This window comes from Mastigoproctus giganteus, chromosome 7 (assembly GCF_048544385.1).
Source record: "Mastigoproctus giganteus isolate SK-2022 chromosome 7, ASM4854438v1, whole genome shotgun sequence".
Lineage (NCBI taxonomy): Eukaryota > Metazoa > Arthropoda > Arachnida > Uropygi > Thelyphonidae > Mastigoproctus > Mastigoproctus giganteus.
In genome coordinates this window covers 88,824,275-88,839,910 of record NC_143581.1, presented here as the reverse complement: position 1 = coordinate 88,839,910, position 15,636 = coordinate 88,824,275, and the positions used below count along the sequence as shown (strand labels likewise).

The window sequence follows — 15,636 nt, the reverse complement described above, 5'->3', positions numbered from 1 at the left end:
TGTTAGTGAGGATTAAGTCAATTTCATTAGTTGTTAATCCATTTGGACTCTTTCATGACCACTTTCTGTTCACCCTTTTCTTGAAAAAAGTGTTCATTACTGACAGTCCTTGAGATTCTGCAAATTCCACAAGTCTTTCACCTCTTTTATTTCTTTCACCAATTCAAAAATTTCCTATAGTTCCTCTTTCTGCACTGTTTTGCCTTTTTCCAACCTTAGCATTGAAGTCCTCCATAATAATAGTATAGTGGGTTTTCTGCTCATCTAGAAGACTCTCAGTTTCGGTGTACATTTCTTCAACCTCTTCATCATCATGGCTCGATGTTGGTGCATAAATCATTATAATCTTTATCTTGTACCTCTTAGAAATCTTGAGTATTAGTCTTGACACCCTTGGTGATGTACTTTTGAATTCCAAAATGTTGTTTTTAAAATCTTTATGGACCAGAAAGCCAACTCCACCTTCACTCCTTTCACTGTTTCCACTGGTGTACAGCAGATTTCCACTTGATAAACTTATAAGTGATTCATTTCTTCTTCTTGTTTCAGCCAAACCGATGATATTCCAATTCACATTTTCTAATTCCTTTTCCAGCTCTAATATCCTGTCTTCACCGATGAGTGATCTTACGTTATAACAGGCCAAGTTCAGTTTCCGTGCATGGCAGCCTGGTCGTACCCAGAGATTCTTAGCACCCTCTGCTTCCACTCTGATCCTCTCGCTGCTGTAAGAGGGAGAGTGAAAGCTGCTGGGGACTGAGGGCCATTTGCTTTGTTGTGCTGTCATATGCTGCAGGGTTTGGTCTTTTCCTCTTCACGCTGACCAGGCGTCTTGAAGAGAACCACTCTACACATTCGTTGCCACCTAAATGACGTAACAGGGCTTACCATCGAGAAGGTGTGCATGAGTGGATTTTTGGGTGGCAGGCCAACCGGACTTCTCCTAAATCGTCTGTAATAGAGAGATATTGGATACATCAGTGTTTTAGGCGGAGTGTCTGATAACACACAGGATACCTGTTCCCCTCTAAGCCCGTTCTACTCTTAGCCTGTTCAAACTCTAGCTTGGACTGATTAATAACTGCTTTACAATTATAGCGAGCTTTGGTGTAGGTGGAAAATGAAACTGAAGAATTAGAAACAAGTCAATTACAATATGCAACATACTTCTCTTGAACAGCCTTAGCACATTTATTGGAAAACCAAGGTTTAGATAAAGGACGAGATTTTAAAGTGGAGTGTGGGATAAAGGATTCCATTCCTGCAAGAATAATTTCACTGACACGTTCTGAGCAAACATTGACATCAGAAGTTTTTAAACAGTAATCCAACCTAAGAAAACAAGAAAAGAAATCTCGCACGTCATCCCATTTTGCATTCTTGTAATGCCAAACAAGGTCGGGAATAGCCATGAGATAAAGTCTCCATTGGAGAAGAGACAATCATCAAGTTGTGACCTGAAGTGCCTAAAGTACCTCTCACTTCGACTGTGTACTTAGAAGGGTTGTTTGTGAGGAAAAAATCAAGCGTGTTGGCTGTATGATTAGGATTGTCCAGTATTCTTGTAGGTAAATGGACAATCTGTGCAAAGTCATTAGAAATTGCAAAAGCCTCAGCATCTCGACCAGCTGGGTCGGTGTGACTAGAAAACGGAAGCCAGCTGGAGTTGTGAACATTAAAATCACCAAGGAAAATTACCTCATCCCATTGTCTGGCATATCTGAGAGAATGTCTGTGACAATCTCAAGGACTAAAGAAGTTTATAAGAAGAATGATTGTATAAGAAGAATGATTGTAACTTATTCATAGGTAAAGAGCTCCAAGTGATTAGTGGAGTTGGGAGAACGGTAGAGACAACAGATGAATTAGACACAATGAGGTAGAGAGATTTTAAGCCAGAGAAGATCAAAGAGAGGAGATTCCAAATTGCCAAGTCTCTGACAGGGAATATCAGAACTGACATATGCACAAGTACCTTTGAGGGGAAAGGAATCATACAGCGAATAATTTGGGCAACTGAGATGAGCAGTATATGAATCAACCGAAAACTGAGATTATGTCAGAAAAAGTACATGGGGTTTGGCAGACTGCAAGTGGAAATGGACATTGTTGAGATTAGAATTGAGACCATGTATATTTGTGAAATGAATTATGAAGTGTTTGGGAGGGTTAGATTTTTTCGCAGATAAGCTTGCTCTGTTAGTTTCACAATTCATGGTATATTCAATAGTAAGAAAAAGTGGGTGGGACATGCTGTATGAAGTAATGAAATTTTTGAGTATGGCATACACATGGTAAGAATATACCCAGATCCTTGACATAACGTGGCCTCGACAATGCTCCCTGCACACACACTACTCGGACTCCCTCCAGTCACTATCTGGCAGAGTAGAGGTAGCAAGATTATACACTAGCTGATCCGGAAGCTACTAGAGAGGTACCAATAGGTTCGGTCCAGTGTACTAACTAGCGGCTGGCCTGCGAACACCGTTTTAGAGCTGTACTTTCAAAATGTAAGGAATATTGGATCTCGCCACGATGTTCATCATAACCTTAAAAGTCATCAATCATACTGCATGATGGAAGAGATAGGGAAGGGTTGACCAGAAGTTAGCTCTAGAGACTAAACGTGGGTTCGACTACTTCAAGACTCCAATAAGCGAAGTGGTGGTATTGCACCGCTTGATGAGAGTCATCTACCACCTAGTACTGATAACATAGAGGGGCGGCATTCCTCCATGTGGTTGTGAGCGCCACACCTCGACCCCTGCTTACGTTGGTTCACACCTCAGTGGTCACCCACCATGTACTTGTGCATGGAGGTTATACCCAAGATTACTAACAGTCCCACCATTATGAAGATGCAAGGAGTGGATTTGGCTGTCATAGACCGTCCAGACTTCGCCGAAATTGGGTCCGCTTGACTTGAGTGTCACCCGAATATCAGTTCCATCACCATTTTAGACTCCCAGGTAGCAAGTACAGTTTTTCTGGCATATCTGAGAGAATGTCTGTGACAACCTCAAAGACTAAAGAAGTTTATATGAAGAATGATTGTAGCTATTCGTAGGTAATTATACTGCAAATCATGAGAATGTAAAACAAGAGAAGATGGTATTCTTTTGTTCAGTGAGAGAAGTGCATTTTTGACGTGAATAACGTCTATGCTGTGGGTACCCTACAGGGCTCAGGCTGTCATGAAAAGTGAAATGTCTAACCGCTGTTATATCTCTGAAACTAATAGACAATAGTATAAACAATTTATATTTATTTTGTTTAGTATACAATGCCATCGATGAATAGGCAAAAAAAAATTAGAAATTTTGATATTTTATATAAATTTTTTTAGAAAAAACTAAAAAGTTCACACTTTGATGAACTTATTAGTTTTTAGACCAGGTGCAATGGTCATTTGCCATTGCACCTGGTTACTTTCGCCCTCGATAACTTCTAAACTATGATAGATAGACGTAAACAGTAAGCAACAAAATTGTTCAGTAGGAAACATAGTTTTTACATCTATAAATAGTTTTGATGTAGCTCTTGTGGTTCACAAGTAATAGCGATGCAGAGTTGAGAGAGTTGAAAAATTCCAGCGATTTCAAGTTTGTTTTCGCAATATCTTGAAAACTATAAATGTTAGACAAAAACAGTAAGCAACAAAATTGTTGCCCTTTGAGAGCTCTACAAGGATATATAACTAGATTTCAAATGGGGGGGGCTCTGTGAACCCCTTTATTAAAAAATGAATCTGGTATGAACCACTTGGCTTGTCCGCCTCCATTATGCGAAATTTGTCCAGAGCTCTCAAATAGGTAGTCATAACTCCACTTCATAGAATTTGATTTTGAAAGTCATTGTTGTGATCCCCTACCAAATTAATTCTGGTAATCCCACTGAACACAGAAATTGTGTTCCTGGCAACTATGTGTTAAGTGAAAATCTGCATTAGTCAAAATCCTGATGGAGTAGGTCTAGACTAGTTTTCACAAAACATATGACATTGAAATCCTCTACATCCTCTGAGATGCCTTTTAATACATGTTGTGGTTTCCTATGTGGCTGATTCAGTTGCATTGGGTAGCTCATCTTCAAAGACAGAATACTGTTAGGCTTCTGGGTACAATCTCTGCCAGGCAGTCCTCTGTAACAGTATAGTGGTTTTGCCACTTCTCACTCATTTCAAGAGGACTGGGTTCAGATCCTCTTTGTGATTGGAGGAACATCTGAAGTTCTCTTCAGTTGAGGCTTTAGTTAACTGATTCAAATGAATTGAGTAGGGTTTCCCTGTGCATTATTCTGGAGTTTTCAACCTGCACAACATGAAAATCTTTTATGTCTAGAAGTTTATGTTCACTAACATAAACTTCTAGACATAAAAGCAAACATAGAAAAATTGAAAAAGTGGTATAGCTGCATCACATGAGCTAATGCAGTTATGCTGTGAAAAATGTAAAGCTTCACTTCAAAAATTATTCTACTAAAAGTGTTTATATTCAGGAAGATAGAGAAAATTTCAGTCATTGACCTTAAACCAAAAATTTTTGCAGAGATTCTTTTTTGTGTTCCATCTGTCAGGTGCAGCACAACTACTTCTGTGTTAAAGAACAGTGTTTTACATATATCAGTATCATTTAGTATGCTTACTTTATTTTATTTTTTAATTTGATATTTCAGATCAGATAAAAATTCTGAAGGATAGACATGTAGATTTAATTAAAGACATGAAGACCCTCCATGAACAAGATGTAAGTTGGGTGATTCAAGTGTTGACTATATTATGACTTATTTGTCAATCATATTATGTTTGTTTTTTCAGATTTATAAATCAAAATTATCGTATTTTTTCAGATTTATAAATTAAAATTCTACCCTTGTATAAGGCAATGGTCAGGCCACACCTTGAGTACTGTATACAACAGGTCTGGAGGCTTCATATTAAGAAGGATGTAGATCTGTTGGAACCAGTACATAGAAGGACAACAAGATTAGTGAATGGAACAAAAGGTTGCTCTTACAAAGAAAGGCTTAAATTTTGCAAATTACAGTGTCTGGAGACTCAGCTCCTGCGAGGTGATCTGATTGAGGTGTATAAAGTCTTGAATGGTTTGAGCATGCTCAATGCTGATGGGATTCTTGCTCAGAATAATCGCCTGAGAGGGCATAAATTCAAATTGAGGAAAGACAGTTGTAGGATAGATGTGTGGAAGTTTGCCTTTAGCCAGTGGGTGGTTGATTGCTGGAACAAACCTCCATCTGTTGTAGAAGTTAATAGCTTAAACAGATTCAAAGCAGAACTAGGCAAACATTTGGAGCGAGTGGATGGGTGAAATGAGAAGGGGGTGTTTTTTTTGGCTGATGCTATATAAGCTTGCTTTCTTGCATCATGTGCCCCTGCTAATACTACAGTTATTTATCATTGAAAAATGATAAAACATTTTGTGAACTGTTCAGAATTATTTACCCACTCTTAAAAGATGAACTTTGTCCTGATAGACCAATTTAGCAAACATATTGATTACTTTATTTATTTATTTATAGAGAGAGAACAATGCATTTTGGATGAAATTAGTAATAAATATATTGGTAACTATGGGATATGTGATTCTGTACTGCATAACAACACATTTTTAATGTTTACACTTTAGCATCTCTCTCTCGCTGATTATTCAGTGTATTAAGTTAGGAGTAAATGTTGTTAATTTGTAAACTAAACCTCCATATGTTGGCACCTTCCTTCAGTCATTTGTTTCTTAACCTTGAGAGCTCCATGCAGCAGTGTTTATCAGTGTGAGCTCAGTTTATTTTTGAGGTTATCGTGTCAAACTTGTGCCTTCACACAAGTGTTTGAACTATCTGAACTTATTTTGTTATATTCAGGGAAGTTATGTAGTCCTCGAGCAAAGACAAGATATTTCAGAATTTCTAAAAAATGTGGTGAACACCAACATGAGAACAACAAGAAACTTTGAATAACTTATGCGGAAAATTAGTTTCCCGATACACCTACCACCTGTTTACCGCTGCTCGCTCACTCGGTAAACAGACGGTAGGTGCTATCGGTCTGAAGCAAAGTCGAGAACAATATATTGATTGACAGGTAGGCGTGGCAAACGATGTGCTGATTGCTGCACGAAGACAACACATGATAACCAGGTTAGTATAATTTTAGTAGCACTCAGAAGCACTAATGGTAACTTGCCCTAATGAACCCTTTCCATAATGGTGAAAAAAGGTCAGGTTACCTCCACTTGAATCCCATGGGAGCTTGAATCCCTCCTAAAATGGAGGAGGTAACCTAACCTTTTTTCTTTAGAATCATGTGGATTAGCGCATAAATTGTTTATTAACAAAATATTATTTTTTTATTACTGTACTTTTATTTTTTTAAAGACACTCATGCACGTATCATAACGTCAATCAAAACCTCAACAGCTATTCACTATATATATATATATATATAGTGAATAGTCATATATTATATTATATTATTATTATATTATTTCCTCAGATATTATATTATTATATATATTATATAATATAACTTATTTCCTAACCTAACGTTTAAGGTTAGGTCACTAAATATAAGGAAACCGTTTCTATTATTTCCTAACCTACCATTTAAGGTCAGGTTATGAAATACGAATTATAAAGAAACCTTTTCCTTTTTTCGTAACCTAAATCAGCAGTATAGTAAAAACACTCGTGAACTCCAAAAATCTGCTTTTAATAATGAGAAAAAAACATAATGAAGAACATAAAAATGAACAGGACGAAACTCTTATTAATTTAGTTTTCATCAAAAAATCAACCAACATTTTATTTTCTCTACAAATTGTTTCCATCTTTAAAAGATTCATCGCTACTATTACCTGTTTACCATTCATTACAAAACATTATGCACCATTCTTTACTCATAAATACACATTATAATGCCAACCAGTGACTACACGGTAGCTTGTCCTCTGTCGCGCCCACCACCAATCATTTCATCGTTTGCCACACCTACCTGTCAATCAATATATCCTTCTTGATTTCGGCTCCAGACCGATAACACCTACTGTCTGTTTACCGAGTGAGCAGCGCTGGAGTCCGGCGTCGGGAAACTAATTTTCTGCGTAAGTTATCTGATGTTTCTCATCATTCTCGTGTTGGCTTTCTTTACCTTAGCCAAAAATGTATATTTTACTTATTTTGGAGTGAAACTCAGTGACCAAAATACTGAAGTGTACAGCTGGACACATTGAGTCCAGCCCTCAACTGTTTTCACAGCTTAAACTCAATGATCTAGTAAGAGTTTTAAATTTACCAAAGGAATCTGCAGAACTTCTTGGTTATAGACTTAAGTCAAAAGATCTAGCACATGGGCCTTTTTTCTCATTGTAAAGACACAGAGAACAAGAACTAGTTCCCAACTTTACTTTTATGAAGAAGATTCTGTTTTTTTTTTCTTGTTTTTTGTTTTTTTTTTCAGTTATACAACCCTATAATATAGTGGAAATTTTTTATTGATTCATCAAAGTGGAAAGGTGTGTCACTTCATAATGGAAATAATTGTGGGTCAATTCCAGTAGATCACTTTTGTGCATTTGAAAGAAATATGAGGAACTTGAAGAAGTTGTTGACAAATATTAAGTATAAAGAACGTGGTTGGTCTGTGCTGACTTTAAAGTGATAGGGATGTTACCTGGACAGCAATTTGGCTACAAAAATGCCTTGCTTTTTGTGTTGGTGGTACAGTCAGGCAAGGAGTATGAGCTGGGATGTTAAGGTCTGGCCAAAGAGGAATAGTTTGTTGCCTGAATAAAAGAACATAATTCATAAACCACTGGTAGACCCCAAAATTGTCCTCCTTCTACCCTTTCCTTTCAAACTGGGTTTGATTGAACAGTTTGTGAAAGCTTTATCTTAGGAAGGCCCCGTTTCAACTATGTTTATACTAAATTCCCCATCGATTACCCAAGAGAAGCTAAAATGAGGTATTTTTGTTGGACCTCAAATTCACAAACTGATGAGAGGCCGAAATTTTGAGGGGGGGACCATGAATAAAAGAGAAAAACAGGTATGAATTAGCTTCAGATCTGTTGTTGATAACTTCTTAGGGAACAACAATGATCCAGACTACAAGTATATAGTTTAAAATATGTTGGCAAACTTCAAGAAGCTGGGCTGAAACACGAGTGTCAAGGTTCATTTTTCACAATCCCACATTGACTACTTCCTGAGTAATCTAGGAAGTGTTAGCGAAGAAACAGGGTGAGAGGCTTCACCAGGACATTAAAGGCATGGAGGTGGACAGGGGAGGTGGAATGTCAACAGACGTAGCCCATTGGTCAGGAGCGAGAGTGCATAGCACGCATTCCTTGAGTGGACCGGGGTTCAAGCCCGTGACTACTAAATACAATAAATATTTGTATTGACAATTTATTGTAAACTCTACTGACTTAGTTGTCATGCCGGAGTATAAACAGAAAATTTATTTTATTTATTTATAATGGCTAACTATTGCTGGATGCTGAACAGGTATTCGAAAGTAGAAGGAGCTACAAGAGAAGCAAAGGGGACTGAAACTTTGACCCGTCGTCATAGATCAATTTTTAAAATGAGAGGCACAACTAGTGGACTTTTTACCACATTGCCCTTTTTAATAGTGTTTTCAATATGGATTTAAATATAAAAAAAAAAGTCTGGTAAAAGTAGTATTTTGTTATAATTTCAGTGCACAAATTCTGCCAAAATTAATAAAAATTAGTGAAAAATCAAATTTTCTTTCATGATATTTGAAGAAACCTGACATGATGGAAACAAATGAAAGTCATTTTTGAAATCAGCATTATAAAATGAGTCAGAAATACCTTTTTCTGAGAAAAACATCAGTGGGTTTTTTTTTTTTTTTTTTTCAAAATTCCAAGTACTGTTAATATCTGCCTTTATTTCTCAAAGAGAATAGTTGAGCAGATTTGTAAATCACATTTGTGATACCTTCCTGTATCACTTTGTTAATGACTGCAAAGACAGTATAATAGGAATTCTATTAGCATGTATTTGGATTTTTTTTTTTTTTTTTTATGTGACACCCTTGAACACAAAAGGTATAGGAGCTTATAGTTCTGTGGTACCAAGGATGAGAAGACAGAAAACGCTTTTCTTTTCTTTTCTTTTTTTATGAAAACCCCAAACACGAGAGGTATTAGAATCTATAGTACTTGGTACCGTGCTTGAGTTGAAAGATTAGAAGACAAAAGAAGACATTGTTTTGGCTTGAACTTCTGTAGACTGTAATTTTCAGGAAAGACATACGAAGGAAGGTTATTCCAGAAAATGGCAGTTGAATGAATAAACAAGGAAGATGAAAAGTTGGTTCTGTGAGTTTGAAGTTGGACAGTAAATGGATGTTGGCTGCATGTGTTTGGACTGTTTTGAAAGAGAGAGCTGGAATTATAGAAGCCAATTCAGAAGAACAGTGCCCATGAAAGTATCTGTAGAAAAGGCATGCAGCAGAAACAGTTTGTCTATGAGACAGTGAGTGGAGAGACTCTGTTAGAGAGGAGTCATTAATTAACCTAACCGCTTGTTCATATTAGAGTTCAATTTCTGTAGATTAGCATTAACATGGGAAAGAAGGTTGTTTCAAAGAACAGAAGAAGAAGAAGAAGAAGAAGAGATAAATCAGAAAAGAATATAAGTTAGTTCTTCATGATTAGCATTAGGTAGTGAATGTATGTTGGCTAATTGAAGCCATGTATTTGCACTAGTTTGAAAAAGAGTGGTGGAATTACAAATTTCAATGTGGGAGAATAGTTCCCATGGAAATATCTATAGAAAGCATGCAGAACCTGAATGCTTTGTGACAGAGAGTGTAGGAAGTTTGTAAGAGATGGAAATTAACCTGACTGCCCTCTTTTAGATAAAGTCTAGTAGCTTAGCTTGAGAGAGAGGTTTTCAAGACACCACCCCAGATGTGGGAACATTGGGGCAGATTTTTTGAATATTTTCACAGCATCATTAGTTGTTTTTAAGAAAAGTAACACTGTGATCCAAAAATAGAACCAGCTGTTTTTTGATGCACAGGATGCATTATTTGTGATGTGGTTATGCTGAGAGTGGGGGGGGAAGAGATTAGAAGCCAGAGGAATCCCCATATGTGACCTTTTTATTGAAGATGAGCACATAAGCAGCAAACTTGTTCTTGAAAGAAAAAACACAAGACTAAGTTTTAGAAGGATTGAAGTTAACTGTTTTCTTTGTCCCATTGGAAAATTACTAAGAGATTGGAATTTAAGGAATCACTGGGAGATATTCGAGAAGTTGAAGTTGCATTTGATTTCCAGTCAATGGAAGAAGGTTATTAATATATAGGAGGAAAAGAATTGGCAAAAGATCTTACCCCGAAGAACAGCATTAGTTAAAAAAATTAGAAAATAAAGAACCATAGATGGTTAAGAGAGAGAGAGAAGAAAGCATACCTATTACTAGAAGATTTTTATGCCAAACTTGATCAGAAACCTTAGAAATTTTAAGAGAAACTAATTGTATTTCAATTTATTTTCCCATTGCATTTGGCCAGGGATGAGTAACATAAGGTGAGATATCACCAGTGGATCAATAGTAATATTGATCAGATGGAAGGTTTACTGATAGTGAAGATTTGGTAATTTATGAATTTCTCCATTATTTTGAAAAGAATTGAGTAAGAATAACTGGAAGGGATTTGTCACCCTTTTTACAGCTGGCTGGATATGAACCCAATTTTTGTGTCAAAGGGAAAATAGTGGAATAAGATGGTGTAAAAAGGTAACACAAACTGTTGCAAGCTCCAGAACGTATGTTTAGACAACAAATGGAGAAATGTCATCAGAAGCCACGTACATTTGGGCATGGGGATTGTTTGGAATTCTTCTGATTTTTTTATTTATTTATTTTTTTTTTTTTTTGTCAGAAGAATGTATTTGGTAGGTTGAGTAGAATGTGTTTGGTACAGTAGGAGGTGATTTATGAAGACCAGTGATGCAAGAGTTTAGAGTTAAAGTGGAATGCTAATAAGTTTTATATTTAGTTGAGCATGCAACAGAACCACTTTTGTTCTTTTAATTTAAACCAACTTTGCGCAAGTTTATCCTTTCTGAAACGATTTAGTAGCTTCTGAGTATATAGGAGTATCGGACAGAGGGATTTTAAAATAAAGGGCTTCCTGTGTTATCTTCTCTCTCTCTCTGAGAAACCATGCTGCTCTTTGAACCTCCACTAATTCTCTTAATTTCCTTAGCTCTTTGAAAATCAATATCTTACTACATCTTCTTTTTGAGAAACTTTGCCACTTTTAAAAATTCTGATATTTGATTGTTAATTCAGATCTGCCTTGCACTTAATCTTTTGGTGCTTTACTAAGATTCACTTCTTAAAAAATTAATATGAATATATCCTCCTTGTAGGATTGTATGAGTTCTTCACCTTCTCTTTGTTCCATAATAGTAAATCTCTCACCTGTGTTAACATTTTTAAGGGTAATTATTTTCTAATTCTTTCTCATGAATACTGTAGAGTTATCACTGCTAGATGATAAAACTGTAGTGTAATCATCTAGTAGGCATGATACATCATTTAGAATTTTTTGAAAAAATGGTAGAGATGGAAATTTTATTCTTTATTTTGATGCTGCATTGGATAATAAGAACAAATAATACCATTGGTAACAACACTCTTATTGTCCAAAAATTATCTACCAGTTACAGTGCTTGATGATGCAAAATGAACAGAATCAAAACCAAAAGCTCCACAGAAAATTAAATGGAGGTGCAAGTACACAGTGCACTTTGTTCTCACACATCAACCAGTAAAAATTTTTTTATAGCTAGAGTTACCATCTTCTGCACTCATAAAAAGAGGACATTTACATGTTTTGGGGCGAATGAAAGAGGACAGAAAGTTCATCTTGGATTAAAAAAGTGGACAAATATATTATGCAAATAATAAAATAAAGACAATGTAAATCACATTTACTGATGTTTAGGATTAGTACATTCATATTTGTCTTGAGAAATTATTTCTTTCAATAGTTCTGGATTGCCTCTCAAATATGTGTAAAAATCAATGCACGACATATGTTTGAAATTGTACTGCAAAAACAAAATACCTTTTACAGAATTGACATTTGACCTATTCCTTTCTTTCGTCCACTGACTTTGCATTAGAGAAAATACGCTCTCTACATTTGCATTGTGAGGAGGAATTGCAAAGAAAAACTGGGCAAATTTCAACAATTCTGTATTGAATTCAATATTTTTTGAATTACTAAAATATTTGGCCCACTTTTCATGTATCAGCCTGTTTTTAAAGTCTTTATTATTCATTTGACCCTCAAAAAATTTCTTCAAATTGTTAAATTGATCAAAACACTTAACATCATCAATTGTTACCCCTTTGTCAATCAAGTAGGAAATAGAACATTCTACATCGTTCCAGCTTGGTACTGCATCCATTTTCATCCACATAAAACTGTAAATGGATTCCATATGAAGCCACTTATCTAAATATTCCATGCAATTTCTATACAGATTTTTTGTATCACTAGAAAATTTTTCACATTCCAGTACAAGTCCTTCATCATGTTTTTTGTATAGCATTTCCTTTACTCTTAATGGCATGAAGTTGTGATCCATCTGTTTCGAGATAATTTCTTTTGCTGAGACTAAGACATCTAGCACTTCTGCAGCTGAGTTACTTTCCCTTTCAATTCGTTGTATGTGTGGGTATGGAATGCACTCATAAGTGATTGCATGAATCAAAGATGAATCTCACTAAATGCATGAATCAAAGATGAATCTCACTAAATCCATTTTCAAAGAACCTTTTAATCACAGTGGGAGGTTTTTCTTGGGACAGAAAATAAGCCTGTAAAGCTGGAAATATATCTATGAGCCTTGTGATGCTTGGAAATAATGAAAGCCAACTCGCCTTGCTGTGAGAAAGGAGCTTCTATATTCAATCTCAACAAACTCACAGTATTCCTTAAGCTCTTCAGTCCGGACTGTATAATTATGAAAATACTGGTAAATTTTAAAAACAATGTTCTCTACATCAACTTCCCAAAGTTCTGCGGCATTCTGAAGACAATTGTTCAAAATATGTGCAGGGCAGCCCACTCCAATCAAAGTCTTGTTATGCAACAATTTCTTTAATTTTGCAAAGACATTATTCCCTTCTTCATTTCATCTCAGTCCTCCAAACATTGTATTGCAATTGTCCCCAGTGAATGCAATACATTTTTCACACAAACCATTTTTTTCAAGTTTCTTTTACATATGTAAAAATGGTATCTGCAGTCTCGTTAGGCATCTTCTGTAATTCAGTTAATTTTGTTTGTAACCCTCCTTCATTTACATCAAAATACTGAATAATTAATGGGAAGATTTTTTTCAGAACCATGATTACTTCCATCAGTTGAGACCCCAGAGTATGCAATTTTATTTTATTTTAAAGTTTTTACAGTAACATTAAGAGAATGATTTGCAAGTACAAAGTTTACAATGGCTTCTGTCTTGGTTCTAGTGCAGGAAAATCTTTTTGCTATCTTAGAATCAAAAAATACATTTTTTAACATGACAGTTGTGCAATCCATTGATTTGTAACTACTGTGATGTTTAACAGTGTGAAAAGCAAAGGTACCCCTGCAGCAGCCAGATCATATTCTATTTTACCGATAGCTTTGACAAAAAAATCTGTAACCTTTCCCAAAGAGGCCTCACCTTGAACTGCTTTCCTGTGCTTCTCAGTTTCAATGCGATGCTTCAAATAACCAACCCCTTTATTGGCTACTGAAACATATGTCCCCATTCTGAAAACTTTACATTCAGCTTCCCATTCCTCTCAGCCAGATACAAAACATGGAAATTTGTTTTTCATCTCTTCTGTAAACATGCACTTCCTTTTAGGCATTTTAGGGGAAGTATAGTCTTTATAATATTAATTTTTATAATTGAAATAACAATAAATATTTTTTATTGTAAGTAGTGAAGCATAAATTTTATTAAGGTTAGGTTATGTTTTATATTCACAACTTAAACTAACCTAATTGCAGAAAAGTACCTACAGGTATAAAGATGGATAATAAATATTTTTGTAATTAAAGTGAAAAACAGTATTTTAAAAAAAGGTAAACTTTGATATTAACTAGTGTCTGCCTCTTGATTGGATCGTTGATAAGTATACCAAATTTAGTTGACAGTATGCAACTTTCAAGCAATTTGGTGTGCACACAGCTCAAATCCACGTTTTCATATGCTGCAATCAATTTCTAGAGAAAACAGCCCCTCTAACTGTCAATATTTATTTGACATGCTGGAATTCCTTTAATTTATATATCTTTTTCTAGCACACCATCTGATCTTCACGCGTTATCTACTCTCTAAACCAAAATACTGTATTGCTAGACTATATAAAATTTATATGTGCGTAAATTCTGAAGCAGGCGTGGGTTGGTAACAATCTCAGTGCACTAAACTGAGCGTCGTCGGGGTCTTCCGCCTAATTGTCAACACGGAAATTCAAATTGAAGAATCGTCTCCTATTCCGAAAAAGATTCTGTATAATGTAATTCAGTAGTTTTCGTCGAGCTTTCATAAAAAAATATCGTATAATATAAAAATCCGGACATCTAGACAAATTTATAAAAATCCACTCGGACAAAAATTTTAGACAAAAAATCCGGATAAAAGAGGATGGATGGTAACCCTCTATATAGCTATACTTTTCCAATTAAAAAATAATTAATGGATGAAAGTGAATACTGTACGAGGAATACTAAAATTTACATCTTGGCATGAAGCTTGCAGCTTGCTGTGGCCATTCAATTTACCAGCCTAATTTCATCCGACTACCTTAATTTGGATCTTCCCAGGCATCTCTAGCCTTTCTTGTGTCTAGTAGCTTATTATTATTATTTTTTACTTTTGTTTTCCATTTGAGAGAGAATCTTTTTTTTTTTTTTTTTAGGGTTGTACGAGTTCTTTGGTTGATATGTTCATTCAATTTTAGTCTTCTATTTTTAATCCAGTTGTTTATGGGTTCAATAAAATTTATGTAGACATAAATATAATTAATGTGTTAATTTTTAATTTTTTCTCTTCTTTTTTTGGAATTATCAGTGTACACCACTGTCCATTAGAGGTTTAAAATCACTGACTATTTCAGGACCACTTCTTCCAGCTAGTATTCATAATTGACCTGCTTCATTTCAACTGTTAAAATAGGAAGTTCAGTCCAGTGAAGTGGGCTAAATTTTTCCATAGATAATAAGGCTTTATATTATTAGGTAATCTTTTAAAGTAGCGTCATGACTTTGTAAACCTGTAACTTGTCAGTTTCTTTTAGCAAACAGACTTTATGCTTCCAAGTGATGCATTGTTTACAGAGGAAACTAGTTTATAGTACATTCTGTAAACTGGCCTAAATATTTCTCAGCTATATATTCAATGGCTCATCAGTTAAAGTGGTATTATACTGTTACCTCTTTCTGAAGGTTTTAATATCCATTAGTAAAGGGCCACAGTAAATTCTGTTGCACTTACTTCTTTCCTTACAATTTATTGCACAGTCTTAAAAATGTTGCGATGTAAAGTTTTATTGCAAAACAAAGAA

At 35.4% G+C, this 15,636-nt stretch overlaps 1 protein-coding gene across 1 annotated transcript in view; it reads left to right on the top strand.

The window, feature by feature from the left end:
- Positions 1–15,636, top strand: part of LOC150083055 (leucine-rich repeat-containing protein 45-like) — a 151,345-nt gene that overhangs the window by 39,931 nt on the left and 95,778 nt on the right. Inside the window, exon 4 of the mRNA XM_090378377.1 lies at positions 4,678–4,748. Coding sequence (XP_090234503.1) covers positions 4,678–4,748 — 71 coding nt within the window. The remainder of the gene's footprint in view (positions 1–4,677; positions 4,749–15,636) is intronic.